We start from the raw sequence: 15742 nt of genomic DNA, 5'->3' as shown, positions 1-15742 counted from the left end.
GAGCTGGGAGGAGGGGCTGCTTGACAAGGGCTGTAACTAAGCCAGGGAGCAGGTGCAGAGAAATACCCTGAGCTCTTTCTCTTCCTACCCTCTGACCCTTGCCAGGGCCTCCCATTGGCCTTCTGAACCCCACCAGGACCTCCCATTAGCCCTCTGACTCCTGCCAGGGCCTCCTGTTGGCCAAGCCTACCTGGAAGTCACAGGACAAGAGAGCTCAAGTGATGCCATACATAAAAGTCAAATTCCAGAAGTACAGTAGCAGAGGGAAGGCTGGAGGATGTGGGTGATGGCAGCCAACACAAGAAATTATACTAGTTGGGTTAGTGTATTGGGAATATGGGTAATTGTATCACTTTCCCCCTTTTCTCAGACTTTCAGTGAAGTTTAGAAATTACTTGGACAAGTTTAAAGTCTTTGAGTCAAAAGGATGCAACTTGTCTGAGCTGATACGAGGTCCTACACAGAGGAACCCCAAAGCAAGCAGCTGTCTGTGAGATCTCAGCACAGGAGGTGTCTTCATCTAAGGACAGAGGGGCAAACCACTGGTTTGGGCTGAGCCAAGGCACACATGGGTGAGCCTGGCCTAGGTCAGGTTCCCCAGAAAGGTGTGCTGAGACTTGTGGGAGGTTTATTGGGGAATGCTCACAGCAGGGAGTGAGGTGGAAGAAGAAGTTCAGAGGCCTCAGCCAAGGCTGTGGGGAGCTCTGGAGCTGGGCTGGCCCTTCAGAGATGTCCCAAATCAAGGCAAGAGGCTGGGCTGGTGATTGGGTGCGGGCTGCTCTGGGGAGGGTGTGTGACCTTGGACAAGGCTGCCCCCTTTAGTCAAGGGCAAATCCCAGGGAGACACACAGCTGTGAGATGTCAGTAGCCACCACTTCCGGCAGCTGGGAGAATGGAAGTTTCCAGGCGTGCACCTTAGTATCCATCACAGGGCCCTTGGGAATAAGGGAGTTTAGACTAAAGGGCCTGTCAGACCAGGGCAGCTAAAAGGGCATCATTGGTCCCCAATCTGGCTGTGTAACCAAGACCCCAGGGTGCTCTATACAAACACAGATTCCTGGCCTCCCTCCCCCTCCTCTCATACCAGAGTCGGAATCGCTCTCTTGGGTGCAACCCAGGAATCTGTATTTCTGCAAAGCTCCCAGGGAGATGCCAGGCACAGCAGGCTTGGGAGCCACTGCTCTTAAAACCTCTGCCCCCAAGGGTGGTTGATGTGCAGGGTCTGCGAAGCAGCTGCTCTGTGCCAGGCCCTGTGCTGGGTGCTGGACACTGAGGAACGGGGCTGGGCAGTGCCCTCAAGCAGCTCCTCTCTTGTAGGGATTTGGGAAGGGGTCCTGGAGGGCTGCAGCTGGTGGCTTTTTGCAGGGTTACTGTTCTGTTGCTGCTGTTTTAAAGACACGGCTTTGGGCAATATTTAGGAGGCAGGAAACTGTGTTTGAATCCAGTTCTGCCCCTAGACAGCTGTGTGATTTGGGCAAGTCCCTACCCCTTCCAGGACCTCAGTTTCCCCCACTGTCCAATGAGGGCTGGTGGGTTGGTGTAGCAGCCGGGCCCGTTCTGAGCTCGACCGCTCTCTCAGAGGGGTGGGGAGTGGGCCTGAGGGTAGCAGTGCCAACTCTGCCCACTGGACACAAGGCTCCCTTTGCAGTGACCTTGGGGCTGGAGCTGAAATGCATCTTGGGCATCTGCCCATCTCATTGTTTTCACCTTCTGATCTTGACGCACCGCTCCCTGGATGTGCCCAGCTCTGCCTTCTTCTCTCTCCCGAATATTCTGGTTGCTTGATTTATGTCCCATATGGGCACATGAAGAGGCCCCAACATAGTTTCAACCCTCCAGGTCTCCCAGTCTTGGGGGAGACACTCAAGTAACCAAGCCCTTCTTGGGTCCTGTCACTGTGGGTCCCAGCGCTGTGGGGTCAGTGCTGCCCCCCAGCCCCTCCTCTCTTCTCCCTCCGCCCAACCCTCCTGGATTCTGGAGGCAGAGAAACACAAGTTTGAATCTCAGCCCTCTGGCTTACTAATTGTAAGGCCTTGGGTAAGTCACTTAACCTTTCAGGACCCTCATCTGTTTGGGTTTTTTTTTACATTCTTTTTTTAATATTCTTTTCTATTATAGTTTATCACAGGATATTGACTATAGTTCCCTGTGCTATACATTAGGACCTTGTTGTTTATACATTCTAAATGTAATAGTGAGAGGATGAAATTCACTCCAGGGTGATCCTGCCATGCCCCCTACAGCCTGCTTGCTCCCTGAAGGCTTTGAGTGAGGGGTGGGAGGAAGGGCTGAGGAAGAGTGGAGGGAAGAGAAGCAGGCTCTGGGGAGCTGTTTGCACCTATGTCTTCACTTCCTCCCCCCACCTACACCCCAAACCTGCAGTCCTGGAGGAAGAAGGGAGTTCGGGTAGGCAAAGAAGGAGGGCTTCAAATGCTAGGCTGTAGGTAGGATGTCCAGGCAGAACACTGGAGTGGAGGACAAAGAGCCTACTTTAGAATATAGAACTGCAGAGAAAGCTGCGCATAAAAAAGGCAGTGACGCCCCAGGGTCTCTGAGAGGAGTCCTTTAAGCTCTACCATGAAGTGAGAGGGTGGACGCTTGCATCTAGTTGCTTATCTAGCTTATGGAGCTGCCTGAAATGGTCTTGTTCCTGCAGGGGTGAACATGTGCCTCCTGGGCTGCCCTCAGCAAATGTCCCTCCTAACTGGGGTACAGGCTTGAGAATCCCAGACCTTCCTCGGGGATCCAGCAGTCTCTTCTGCCCCTCCATCTGATGCCTGAATCCCTTCCATAGCAGCCCCACCTCTGCTTGCACACCTGCAGTGGCACAGAGCTCACTCCAGTGTGGGGGAGGCCCTTCCATCCTTGCCTTGCTTCCCTCTCTGGTCCTGACCCTTCTCTGGAGGCCCAGATGCCACGCTGTTCCCCTAGACTCAGTGACAGCTCCTTGGGATGTGCAGGTGGGGTGTCCCACAGACCTGGACTTCCTGTCCACCTGGTTACCTCCCGTCCCCCCATACCTTGAGTGACAGGGAGCAGGGATGGGGCTCAGGAAACAGAAGGATTCTGCGTTCTACATTCTTTAGTGCTCACAGGTGTGAGTTCTCTAATATCCCTCCTCTATTTTGGTGTCAGAGGCACACTTTGCATCTTGTTGATTTCCTATAGAGGTTTGTATTCATCATCTTAACTGGATAATATTCCTGTTTTATTAATATCCAAACCTTTCTGTAAATATTGGTTTGGTCTCAGGAGTCTGCTGCAATTAAAGCCATAGGCACTTTGTCACAGGAAAACAACAAGGTTCTGAAGGCTAATTTCATTCCCCAACAACTCCGTGTGGCCTGACTTCACTGACCCCCCACAGAGTGGTGAGCTCCTTGAAATTGCCAGCAGAGGGAAGACTGCTGGCTGGGGAGTCCAAAGTGGGGTGTTGTGCGTTATCCAAGCAGAGGGCCTGGGCCTGGTCCCCTTTCCTCAGGCAGCCCTGTGCTGGGCTCCAGGGTCTCAGATGGAGGGTATGTAGACTCTCAGGACAGTCTCTGTTTTAGCCAGGGAGAGTGGCCTTGAGCACAGGACTGTGGAATTTAGAGGGGGGTCACCACTAGCTTGGGAAGGAGGGAAAGTTTTCTGTGTGGGGGGGTGTTTGAGGATGTGCAGGATCTCAAGGCCAAAGCTTATTATGTGAGTTTTCTATTCTGTTGGAACATATCGTCACAAACTTTGTGGCTTAAAATAGCACATTTGTTATCTTATACTAGAGCTCAGAAGTTTAGAATCTGTCTCTCTGAGCCAAAATCAAGGTGTCAGCAGGACTGGTTCCTTCTGGAGACTATGGGAGAATCTGTTTCCTTGCCTTTTGCAGCTTCTAGAAACCTCCTGCTTTTCTTGGCTCTTGGCCCTGTCCTCCATCTTCAAAGCCAGCAGTGTGGTTTCTTCAAACAAATCTCTGTCATCATTCTTTCTTGGGCTCTGACTCTCCTGCCTCCTTCTTTCCCTTATAAAAATGCCTCTGGTCACCTTGGGCCCTCCTAGATAATCCAGGATGGTTTTCTTATCTCAAGTTCCTTCACTTAAACTCGTCTGCAAAGTCCCCTTTGCCAGGTAAGATAGTGCATTCCAGGGATAAGGAGGTGGACATCTTGCAGGGTGGTGGGGCGGGGGCTGGGGGGGCGTAGATTATTCTGTTCATCACACTTAAGATTCTTCGGAATTTCTAAAATTGTGAAAGGCTGGCTGATGGGAACAGGGATTTGAGAGCCAGAGAACCCTAGTTCCACTGAGTCATCTGACCCACCCCATGCAGTTGGATCCAGGGTGTGTACCTGCCCCATAGCATGTAGCTCTGGAAGATGGGCCCCTGAGCAGCAAATGGTGGGCAAGGGAGGAGGGGACTGTGGCCCATGGGATTTCCACCCCCCTCCCTTTGAAGGACTGCCATATAGGGTGATGGCGGTGAGGGCTGCAAAGGAGGAGGCAGCTGTCTTGGGTGGGTCCTGGGTGTGGGGGCCTGTTGCTCAGGCCAGCTCTGCCTGTTGGAATCTCTGTTTCCAGCCACCATGGCTCTTCGTACACCTACCAGCAGGTGGGAGCTGTTGTAAGGGCTTGATGTGAGTATCTGGGCAGAGCTCAGGTCACAGGTCCCCACAGCCCTGTGCCTAAGTAACGGCGGGACGGAAACAGTCCCAGGGAACGCTATCTGCTCTCAGGCCCCACGGGTCCCCCCAGGAGAGCACCACAGCACCATGACCAAGGCTGGTCCCCATGTCAGCCGGCTGTGTCTTCAGGCAGAGGCGTGCGGTCCAGCCCCTGTGCATTTGCCTCATCCCTGCAAGACTGTCTCAAGACATAGCATAAACTCCCGGGCTCAGAATATCTACATGATAGCCTAGATGGACGCGGTGTGCATTCGCTCTTTCTCTCATTCATCTCATAGCTTTGAGCACCTACTGCATGCCAGGCACGATGCTGGACCCTGGAACTAAAACAAAGCCCTCCCCTTTGCAGGACTGCCGCATTAGTTAGGGAGGGGATGTGACAGCCCTGGAGCTTGTGGTCAGCTCTGCGAACCAGCACAAAGTCAGCGACCTGGACTCCTGAGCCCTCCACTGAGGCTCATGAGGCTGGCGGCCCCCCACGGGGCCATGTCTCATGACACTGACACTCATGGTCCCCTACTTGTTTTTTTAAATTTATTTTTATTTATTTATTTTTGGCTCCACTGGGTCTTCGTTGCTGCACGCAGGCTTTCTCTAGTTGCGGCGAGCGGGGGCTACTCTTCACTGCAGTGTGTGGGCTTCTCATTGAGGTGGCTTCTCTTGTTGCAGACCAGGGGCTCTAGGCGTGCAAGCTTCAGTAGTTGTGGCACATGGGCTCAGTAGTTGTGGCTTGCGGGCTTAGTTGCTCCACGGCATGTGGGATCCTCCCGGACCAGGGCTCGAACCCGTGTCCCCTGCATTGGCAGGCGGATTCTTAACCACTGCCCAACCGGGAACCACCCCCAACCCCCCCCCCCCCCACACACACACACTTGTTTTTCTGCTCTTGGTAACTCTGGGGAAGTGAGAAAAACCATTTTTCTTTGGGACAGACAAGTGGCCATTGAGTAGAGGGAAACCAGATTCCCTTTGGGAAAACTTAGCCTGTGATGTGAGGGTGTAAACAGGACAGTAAGCCTGGGCTTAACCATGGGAATGTGGTATGAACCAACAAATTGCCAGGTCTCAGGAGGCCCCAGATGTGTTAGTTTCCTGGGGCTGCCGTAACAAGGCACCACAAACTGTGGCTGAAAGCAACAGAATTCATTCTCTTACAGTTCTGGAGGCCAGAGTTCTGAAATCAAGGTATCAGTGAGGCCATGCTCTCACTGAAAGGCTCTAAGGAGAGAATCCTTCCTTACCTCTTCCAGCTTCTGGTGGGTCCAGGTGTTCCTTGGCTTGTAGCCACATCACTCCTGTCTCTGCCTCTGTCTTCACATTGCCTTCTCCCTTATGCCTCTGTGTCCCAAATCTCCCTCTGCCTTTCTCTTATAAGGACACTTATCACTGGATTTAGGGCCCATCCAGGTAATCCAGGATGATCCTTAAATTAATTACATCTACAAAGACCCTTTTTCTAAATAAGGTCACATCCATAGGTTCTGATGGTTAGGACTTGGACGTACCTTTTTGGCGGTCACCATCTAACCCACTGGCTCTGCAGTGTGAACATGCAAATGTCATGGTGCCTGTGCAAGTATCACATATGAGCAGTAGATCTAGTACATGTTCACTTATGTATTTACCCTTTTTTAAAAGTTTCAGTTATACTTAACTCCAACTATAGGTTAAAATTATTTGTAGAAATCTGAAAATTAGATGGCTCCATTTTTCAAAAGGAACAATTTTTTCAACGAGTGCTCATCAGGTTTAGAAAGGTAGAAATATAACCACATGGGTATGTTTCTCTGGGACTCAAACTGCATGCCTCATATCTTTGAAAAACTTCAGAGCTGCAGAGAACTGCTTTAGCAACTCTAAAATTCAAAAAGGCAAAAAGTGGGGGCAAGTGGGATTTTGAAACTTACTCTCCTAGAACCACAAACACTGGCGGTGGAAGAAAAATCCCCTCTCCAGCATCCCGACCAGCTTCTACTTGCACACCTCTGATGACAGGGAGCTCATTACCAAATTTGCCTACCCCATCACTAGAAAGTTCATTTTGGCTTTAAGCCAAAATCTGCTTTCCTGACCCATCTACCTGTTGGCCCCACCTCCAACACAGGGCTGCCCAGAACCAGGTGCCCTCCATTCCACATGACAACCCTTCAGTGTTTGAAGTCGGCCATCACTTCCTGCCTTGGTCTACTCTTCTCCAGGCTAATTTTTTAATTAGCTTAAATTAATGGTGGTTCCTGGGGAGCTCCAGCCCCAGTAAAAGTGACCTGAATTATTCAAAGATTTGAGTGTTTTAAATGCCTGTTTATCCTAATTAGCATCTTAACTACAGCAGTGCCCTCTGCCTCTAATGAGCCACATTTTAACATGTTCCATATTTTAATGGATTTTCCTTGAATGAACCGTTTAATCAAGTGAAGACACATTTCATGAATGAATAGAAGTAAATCTATAATTATACTCTTTAGTCAGGTAAGAGGAGTGACATTTCAGCACAATCTAGGGCTATATATAGCAAGTGTATTTGAATGACAAAGTAGGTTACCTCGGCTTCCGTAGGAGAGCTGGGAATTCGCTTTGCTCTCAAGTTCATTTCGTAACCTAATTAGAATTTTCAAAGAGTTGTAAAGTGCATGTGGTGCAGACCTGGTTCTCCCCATCTTTACCTGGATCTCCGCCTTTCTGGATGATTCCTCAGCTGGCGCCGTGGCCTCCTTAGGGAAGGTGTCTGGGGAACTACTGGCCCCAGAAGCCAAGTGTCCTGGGGCCTCTGATAGTCCCCACGGCCTCGCCTCCACTTTGCATTTCACTTGCTCCATCAGAGCCTTCCCCACCTGGGCCATGTGGTCCGAATGGGAGAACTTACAGCTGTAATAATCCTCTGTTCCTCCTTTTCTTACTGTCCGTCTCTCCGTCATTCCCTTCTCCTTGCTTTCCTTCTCACCCTTCTCCCTTCTGACATGGTCAGGATCTGCTCGTGGTGCTGGGGGCCAGGAGTAGAAGGATCTGGGGATTAAAGATGAGACATAACTGTTGATTGGGGTAGGAGAGAAGTCCCAGCTGTAAAGGAAGATGGTGCCCAGAACCTGGAGAAGGTAGGAGTAGGTGACTTGGGGGGCTTTTAGGAGGCTGGCAACCTAGCTGTGAGCCTGGCAGCTCTGTGGCTTTTACCCCTTCATTTGTGGTTCTCAACTTTAGCTACATGTTGGAATCACCTGGAGACCTCTAAAAGTGCTGATGCCTGGGTCCTATCTCAGGGACTGTAATTGGCTTAGGATGCAGCCAAGGCATCAGTAGTTTTTAAAGACTCCCAGGTGATTCTAACATGCAGCCGCAGTCAACATCTTGAAAATACCTCATGAAAGACCCTGGCCATAGCACCCAGCTAAGTCACTCCCACAGTCCTGGTCCATGGAAACTGTGTGAGATAATAACCGTTTCTTGTTTTAAGCCACTAAGTTGTGGGATAATTTGTTACACAGCAATAGATGACTAATACAGATTATTAGTTGCCCCAAATATATCCCCAAGTGGGTCAGTTCATGTCACCTCCACCACCATCTCCTCATCCAGCCTCCAGAATCTCTCATGTGGATGGTTCTGTAGCTGCCTCAATGGCCTTCCTGTTCCCTCATGCACCTGCCCTCACTGGTCCCATAGCAGCCTGAGTCTTGGTTTTAAAACACAGTTCTAGGGCTTCCCTGGTGGCGCAGTGGTTGAGAGTCCGCCTGCCGATGCAGGAGACACGAGTTCGTGCCCCAGTCCGGGAAGATCCCACATGCTGCGGAGCAGCTGGGCCCATGCGCCATGGCCGCTGAGCCTGCGCATCTGGAGCCTGTGCTCCGCAATGGGAGAGGCCACTACAGTGAGAGGCCCGCATACCGCAAAAAAACAAACAAACAAACAAACAAAAAAACCCAGTTCTAATCATGCAACCCTCTTCCTGGAACCTTGTGAAGGCTTCCCACTGTTCTTAGGCTCGAGACCAGAATCTTTCCTGTAAATTATGAGGCTCTCGTGGTCTTCTCCTGTCCACCTCTTCTTTCTCATTTCATTCCAACAGCTTTCCCCCAGCCCCTGCCCATGCTGTGCTTCAGACCAGCGCAGCTCTCTTAGGTTTCCTACCAGCTCTCTCCCTCTGTAGGACCTTTGCAGTGTGTTGCTCCTCATCCTGGAATCCTTCTCTGCCCTACCTTCTGGCCTAGATCTGACTTCTCTATGTTAGCCTCTCCTGGATGCATGCCCCTGAACTTGAGCACCTTGTCTTGTAGGTACCAGGGTAATTATCTGATTAATGTCTCTCACCCCCTCTAGATAGAGACCCAAGAATGGATTTGCTCTCCATCAGAACCCTGGTATTATTTCACATGGTGACTGGAACAGAAGAGATGTCAATATTATGAATGAATAAATGAATGAATGAATGAATGAGAGAGACTGGGAAGAACAAACAGGGCCCCATTCTGGAATGACCAGGCACTATAGGTAGCAGTGCAAAAAGGGACTCAAGCCCAGAGGCCAGGGAGTGACTGGACAAGAGACAGAATTCCAGCCCCAGGAATGAAGCAGGAGCCCTGATTGAAAGCTTGAGGTCTAAGAAGGCCCCTTTCCAGGCTGGCAGGGGGCTGAAACCCCTGGCCTCCTGACCTCAGGCTCCTTACATTACCTTGCTGGAGAAAGGGGAGTTCCAAGGCTGAGGTGGGGGATCTCACCTCAGGGAGAGAGTTAATTGGCTATAGGGGCAGGGAGTTAATTGGCCGTACCTGTGGGCAGCAGAAAGTTGCAGGGGGACAGGAACCTGGCAGGGCATGCAGATGTGGTCCTGGGACCCTGAAGCAGGGACAGCATGGGCGGAAAGAACAGCCTGACCCACATGGCAGTTATTCAGGGTGGGACACATAATGCTGTTATTTCATAAGCCCAATCACTGGGTGATTTCCGGAGAGGGAGAATCATCTGGGCATCTGGGGTGTGTGAGTGGAGAGGTGCAGCCTTCAGAGCAGGGAGAAGGCCTGCAGGTGGAGTGGCACTGTGACCTGCTCAGAGGTGGTGACAAGCCTCCCTGGTAGAACAGGGTGGACCCACATTATGCTTAAAATGGGTCACATGGACTCAGTTATGCTAAGCCAGAAAATTCTCCCGAATAGTCTGTTCACCTATACTCTTTTCCTAATTCCATTAGCTTCGTGTCTTTTCCTCTGATCCTCTTTTCCTTCTCCAGCCTGTCCGCTTCTCCCCCTACATCTCGCAGGACCAGCTGTGTATCCCCAATGCCGAGCCTGTGGATGGGGGCTGTGCGCTCAGTTGGAGGAGCGAGGCCATTGTGATGCCTTCACTGGAGTGTCAAGTCCCTGTCACCCCTTCTCCTATAGCCCGTGAACCAGCTGGGAGGGAAGGTCGTGTATAGACCCACTGGGCCCACAGTTTAGACAGCTGATCTGACCTGACAGCATTTTCTGCCACTCAGCCTGAGCAGGACGGTCCTCCCAGCTCTGAACTTTCCCCCAAAGCCACTGATTCTGCCTGGCTCTTGACTTCTTTCAAGATGTTGGACTTCCCTAGAGCTTGGAGTCTTAAGTGTTAAAATTCTTGGATTTGGATCTTTGATTCCCAAGGCTGCACTGGGAATTGCTGTCGCCAATTGGTGCCACTCCTCACCACTCCTGAGGAGTCATTGGTGTCACCCCTTGTGACCTTTTACTCCCAACACCCCCGCCACCATGTCCATGGTCTTCTAAAGGGTTCTTGGTCCCTGTCATAGCCACACCTCTCTCCTCTGAGCCTGAGCCACTTTGTCACAATCCCTGATAAATGCACCCAGAACTGAGCCCAACACTCCAGGTGTGCTCTGAGGTGGGCAGACCAGAGGGTGATTGTCCCCTCCACGTTCTAGATGTGATACCTTTTTAAATGTGAATCCCAGTCCTGCTCACCCTTTTGGTAATTGCCTTACTCAGGTCAACACATTGTGGTCTCCTAATCAAGCAGAAAATATCCAAGCCATAGATAGCATTTTTTCATACCATATCAATGGTTTGCTTAAAACTTGTCCTGCCTTCTTTAGGACAGTGGTCCTCAAACTTGAACATATATCAGAATCACCTGGAGGGCTGACTAAAACACAGATTGCTGGACCCCACCCCAGAGTGTCTGACCCAGTAGGTCTGAGGTGGGCCCGAGAATTTGCATTTCTAACAAGTTCCCTCAGGTGATGCTGATGTTACTGGTCCAGGGGCCACACCTTGAGAACCACTGCTTTAGGGACACGCTTTCTGGTATGACTTCGCATCCACAGGCCATAACAGTTCTTGGGGGAAAAAATCAACAGCTGTTGCCTCCAAGCCTATTTTCGATTATTTATTCCTAGAGCTCCGACCCACTGGTTCTCCCTGGTGCCTAGTGAGTTGTGCTCCTTTCAGATTTGCTCCGATGGCCAGGGCTGGGATTCATTGCTCCAGAAGCAGGGAGAGTTCTTCCCTTAGGCAATCTTAGCCCTGTGAGCTGGCCCCGAGGACCCAGCTTTTAAGGACTCAACCCTTCCTAATCTCCCTTCTAGCAGCACTCAGGGCCCCACTCATGGTCTTCCTCACTCCACTGGCAGCCCTGACCCTCCCTTCCAGGTGATGGGGCAACCTTCTTCTCTGTCCCTTCCCTACCCATCAGCACCCATCTCTCCCCCTTCCTCCCAGGATGGCCAGGGCCTTTCAGCAAATCAGACTCCTGATGGCTGCCTCCCTGGGCCCCATATGCAGATTAGGCCCCAGTGGGACTCTGGCTATACTTGAGTGTGTGTGTATGTGTGAATGTATTTTATTTTCTTGAGAATTAAGTGTCACTCCTTTCCAGGAAGAACATATTTCTGCTTTTATAGTAGAGGTGAATAAAAAATAGGATTCAGTTTGCTGAAATGTGGTTTTTAGCAAGCTGATAAAAGATATTGGCCCTGTGAAACAGGAGATACCTGCAGTACCAGAATGAAAAAAAAAAAAAGCTGTCTTTTTTCTAACTTACTTAATAATCTTTAACCAGTGCAATGAATGATCCTTCTAGCCACACTGAGAGTGTGGATTTTTTTCCTTGTGAGGTAGATCAATTGCATTATTTCTTTAACATGCTTTGGTTATTTAAAACTATCATTTATCACTGCTTTTTTCCATTTGCTTTCCCTAATAAAGTCCATTAGAATAAATGCTCAAGCTAAGCAGACTTCTTTGTGCTGGAATTATGGTTAGTGAGTGCCTAATGTCACCAACCATCTGTTCTGACCCATTCTGGCTCATAAGCCTTAGGAACTGTCCACATCTGGCAGGATCCAGCAGAGCCGGCCTGGGACCATTCTGAGAGCACTGGCCTGGGAGTCACACCTCAGTTTCCTCATTTGTGAAATTAGGGGCAGAATGAGGTGACCTCTAGGGTGTTTTGGTTTTGTTTGTTTCGAGTTCTGACTGCCTATAAAATATTTTTTCTGCCGTTAATTACATACAGCTCTTATGCACACACTTACTCATAGATAGATACTCCAAGCCACTGACAGCCTTGATGCTGCGTTTTATGCCTGGAAATGATCATTCCAGCTTTTAAGCAGCGTAAAGAACTTTAGAATTTCCAAAGCCATTCGGCATCCTCAGTGTTTTTGCTGGGCCCTGTAAGTTACATGCTGTATTGCCCTCATTTTATAGGTGAAAAGACTGAGACTCAAGAGAGTTCGAGTAGTTTCCCTAGCTTTGGGTGGCATGGACGTGGAGAGCCGCGGCTCGACTGTGCATACCTTGGTAGTCTGTGCATTGGCTGTGTTGCCTTCCAGCAGGGCCGAGTTTGCACATTTTCTGTGTTTAATAATTGTTGTTGCTCCACAGCACCCTCATGACACACAAAACTAATAATGGAACCCCACCTGCATCCAAAAAGGATTTGAGGGACTTCCCTGGTGGCGCAGTGGTTGGGAACCCGCCTGCCAATGCAGGGGACACGGCTTTGAGCCCTGGTCCAGGAAGATCCCATATGCCGCGGAGCAATTAAGCCCATGCGCCACAGCTGCTGAGCCTGCGCTCTAGAGCCCACGAGCCACAACTACTGAGCCCGTGCACCACAACTACTGAAGCCCTCATGCCTAGAGCCCGTGCTCCGCAACAAGAGAAGCCACCGCAGTGAGAGGCCTGTGCACTGCAATGAAGAGTAACCCCTGCTCACCGCAACTAGAGAAAACCCGCATGTAGCAACGAAGACCCAATGCAACCAAAAATAAATAAATAAAATTTATTTTTTAAAAAAAGCAAAAAGGATTTGACGCAGCAGAAATGAACTGTAATGGCAAAGTCAACTTGTTTTTCAAGCAACTAGCTCCCAATCTTCCATCAAAATAGAGGTAAAAACTAAGGATGGGCAAGGTTCACCCTGACTGCGGCAGTGTCATTCTTTTTACAAAACGTTTATTGCAAAGTATTTCGAGGATTCAGAAAAGCACAGAACACCAAACACCCATGGACTAGCCGCCCAGAATTAATGTGTTCACATTTTGCTCTATTTGCGTCATATTTCTTTTAAAGAAATGAAATACAGCAGTTCCCACTGAAACCCCCTTTGTTCCCCTTCTATGGTGGTGGCTTCCCAGTGACCATCCTGTGACATTCAGGGCCAAATTATTCAAAACATTTTGATACATACATTGGGAGGATCCACCACTTGTTGAAACAAGAAGTGCTTTTTTTTTTTATCATGGTAAAATGTACATAACATCAAATTTACCATTTTAACCATTTTTAAATTTACAGTGCAGAGGCATTAAGTACCTTCATATTGTTGTGCAAGAGGCACCACCAGCCATCTCCAGAACTTTCCATTATCCCAAACAGATACTCTGTACCCATAACTCTTCATTCCCCCAGCCCCCAGCCCCTAGGAGCTACTGTTCTCCTATGTCTCTTATGTCTCTATGAATTTGACTACTCTAGGTACCTCATCTAGGTGGAATCTTACAATATTTGTCCTTTTGCATCTGACTTATTTCATTTAGCATAATGTCTTCAAGGTTCATCCATGTTGTAGCATGTATCAAAATTTCATTCCTTTTTAAGGCGGAATAACATTCCATTGTATGTATAAACCACAACTTGTTTATCCATTCATCTGTTGATGGACATTTGGGTTGCTTCCACCTTTTGCTCTTGTGAATAATGCTGCTATGCACATGAGTGTCCAAATATCTCTTTGAGTCCCTGCTTTCAATTCTTTTGGGTATATACCCAGAAGTAGAATTGCTGGATCATATTACCATATGATGGGTAATTTTAACAGTGCACAAAGGTTCCAATTTATCCCCATCCTCATCAACACTTGCTGGGTTTTGGTTTTTGATAATAACCATCTTAATGGGTAGGAACAAGAAGGGCTCTTAAAGATCATCTTCTCCTGAAGAGGAGGAGACTGAAGCCCTAAGATGGAAAGGCTCACACAGAGAGGCCGAAGTCACAAGCAACTCAGTGCCAGAGCAAGACCTGGAACTTGGGTCCCAAAACTCCCACCTGGTTCTTTCTACTAAAACACACAGTCTCATTTCCATGGCTTTATGTCAGAGGGTATATAGTCATGGACATGGGCCAGATACAGATTTCAGATTTATTTGTTTGGGTCCTAACTTTGTTTTTTAAAAAAATTGAAAATAATATCAACATTTTAAAATGTGGGAGATCCTGTATTTTAAAAACCTAGAGACTTCCCTGGCTGTCCAGTGGTTAAGATTCCGTGCTTCCATTGCAGGGGGCACAGGTTTGAGCCATGGTTGGGGAACTAAGATCCTGCATACTGTGCAGCGTGGCCAAAAAATAAATAAAAATAAAAATCTGGATTTCTGATTTCACTCCCCCAAAATCAGAAGGTCTGGTGACTCTGGACCAACATTCTGGCATAGCATGTTTGGAGCTGAGCAGCAAGTGCCATCTTTAGGTGAGGCATATAGTCACCAGTTTGCCACAGTCCCCACCACTCCCTAGTATCCTTCCACACAGGCTGCTTCACACATTGGCTAGTCGGTGTGAACACTGGAGTTTGCAGCTCTCTCCTTTCCAAGCACATAGATGTTAGTCATTCTGTGTGTCAGCAGACACATAGTTATGTTTAACATCTCAGGCTGATTCCATACCCCCTTACTCTCTCCTCTGTTTTACTTTGTCTGTATGAATACCTCAGCTATTTCTTCACCCTAGAAATGAAGTAATATTGCAAATAAATAATGCAAAATATAAATAAAGAAGTATTTGAATAGTCTGATTTGGAGACAGCGTGATGTACTTAACTAATCTGATTTGGAGATAGTATGAAACACCAGCATGAAACTCCAGAGACTTGGATGCTTGTCTTAATGCTTCCAGGAAATTCCTGGGCAACTTTAGTAAGCCAGTTCCCTGTCTGGCCTCCTTATGCCTATGTGTCAAGTGTGGAGTGGGACTGGGAGATCTCCAAGGCCCCAGGGGGCACTCTAGTTTTTAATGAAGATAAAACCCACTCCTTTTGTGCGTCGATGGAGAAAATCACCTTGCCCATTTGAGCCACTTCCCAGGACAACCCCTCTGAACTGGCCCTTCTTGTGGCCGCCAGCACACCCACCCTCTGCTTTCTCTTTGCTGGCAGGTGAGGAACGACCTGACCGGGGTTCTGTATGGTGAGGACATCGAGATTTCAGACACTGAGAGCTTCTCCAATGATCCCTGCACCAGTGTCAAAAAGCTTAAGGTAGGTGCAGCTGGCCACAGCCCAGAGGACAGACGGACCGCATGCTCCTGGGGTTCCCCAAATCCCCTGACTTTGAAGGAGTCTCGAATTCAGGCTGTCTCACTTCATCCTTGGCATCTGACATATGAGGAGAAGCTCTCAGAAGCTGGCTTCCCTTGGCTGTCCCCAGTGCTAGTTGTCCAGCACTGGCCAGAGGTCTGATTGCCAGGTGTACAGCCATGTGGAGCTTGCTGGGTGATTCTGTATCTCTCAACCCAGCCTGAGAGGCAACTAGGGCGCAATTATTATCATGTCTGTTGTGAAGAGGCTCAGAGAGAGTAACTCTCTTGCCCAAACCCCCAGCAAGGAAGTACTGTTGT

General features: G+C 49.1%; 1 protein-coding gene across 1 annotated transcript in view; it reads left to right on the top strand.

Annotated features, from left to right (window-relative positions):
- The window catches only part of GABBR2 (gamma-aminobutyric acid type B receptor subunit 2), a gene marked incomplete at both ends in the record, with an annotated part of 366518 nt that overhangs the window by 163753 nt on the left and 187023 nt on the right, over positions 1–15742 (top strand). The window contains one exon of the mRNA XM_079706435.1: positions 15282–15383. Within this exon, the coding sequence (XP_079562561.1) occupies positions 15282–15383 (102 nt within the window). The remainder of the gene's footprint in view (positions 1–15281; positions 15384–15742) is intronic.

This window comes from Hyperoodon ampullatus (assembly GCF_949752795.1).
Source record: "Hyperoodon ampullatus genome assembly, chromosome: 6".
NCBI classification, from domain to species: Eukaryota; Metazoa; Chordata; class Mammalia; order Artiodactyla; family Ziphiidae; genus Hyperoodon; species Hyperoodon ampullatus.
The sequence above is the reverse complement of the archived record's forward strand: the minus strand, read 5'-3'. Positions and strand labels throughout refer to the sequence as shown.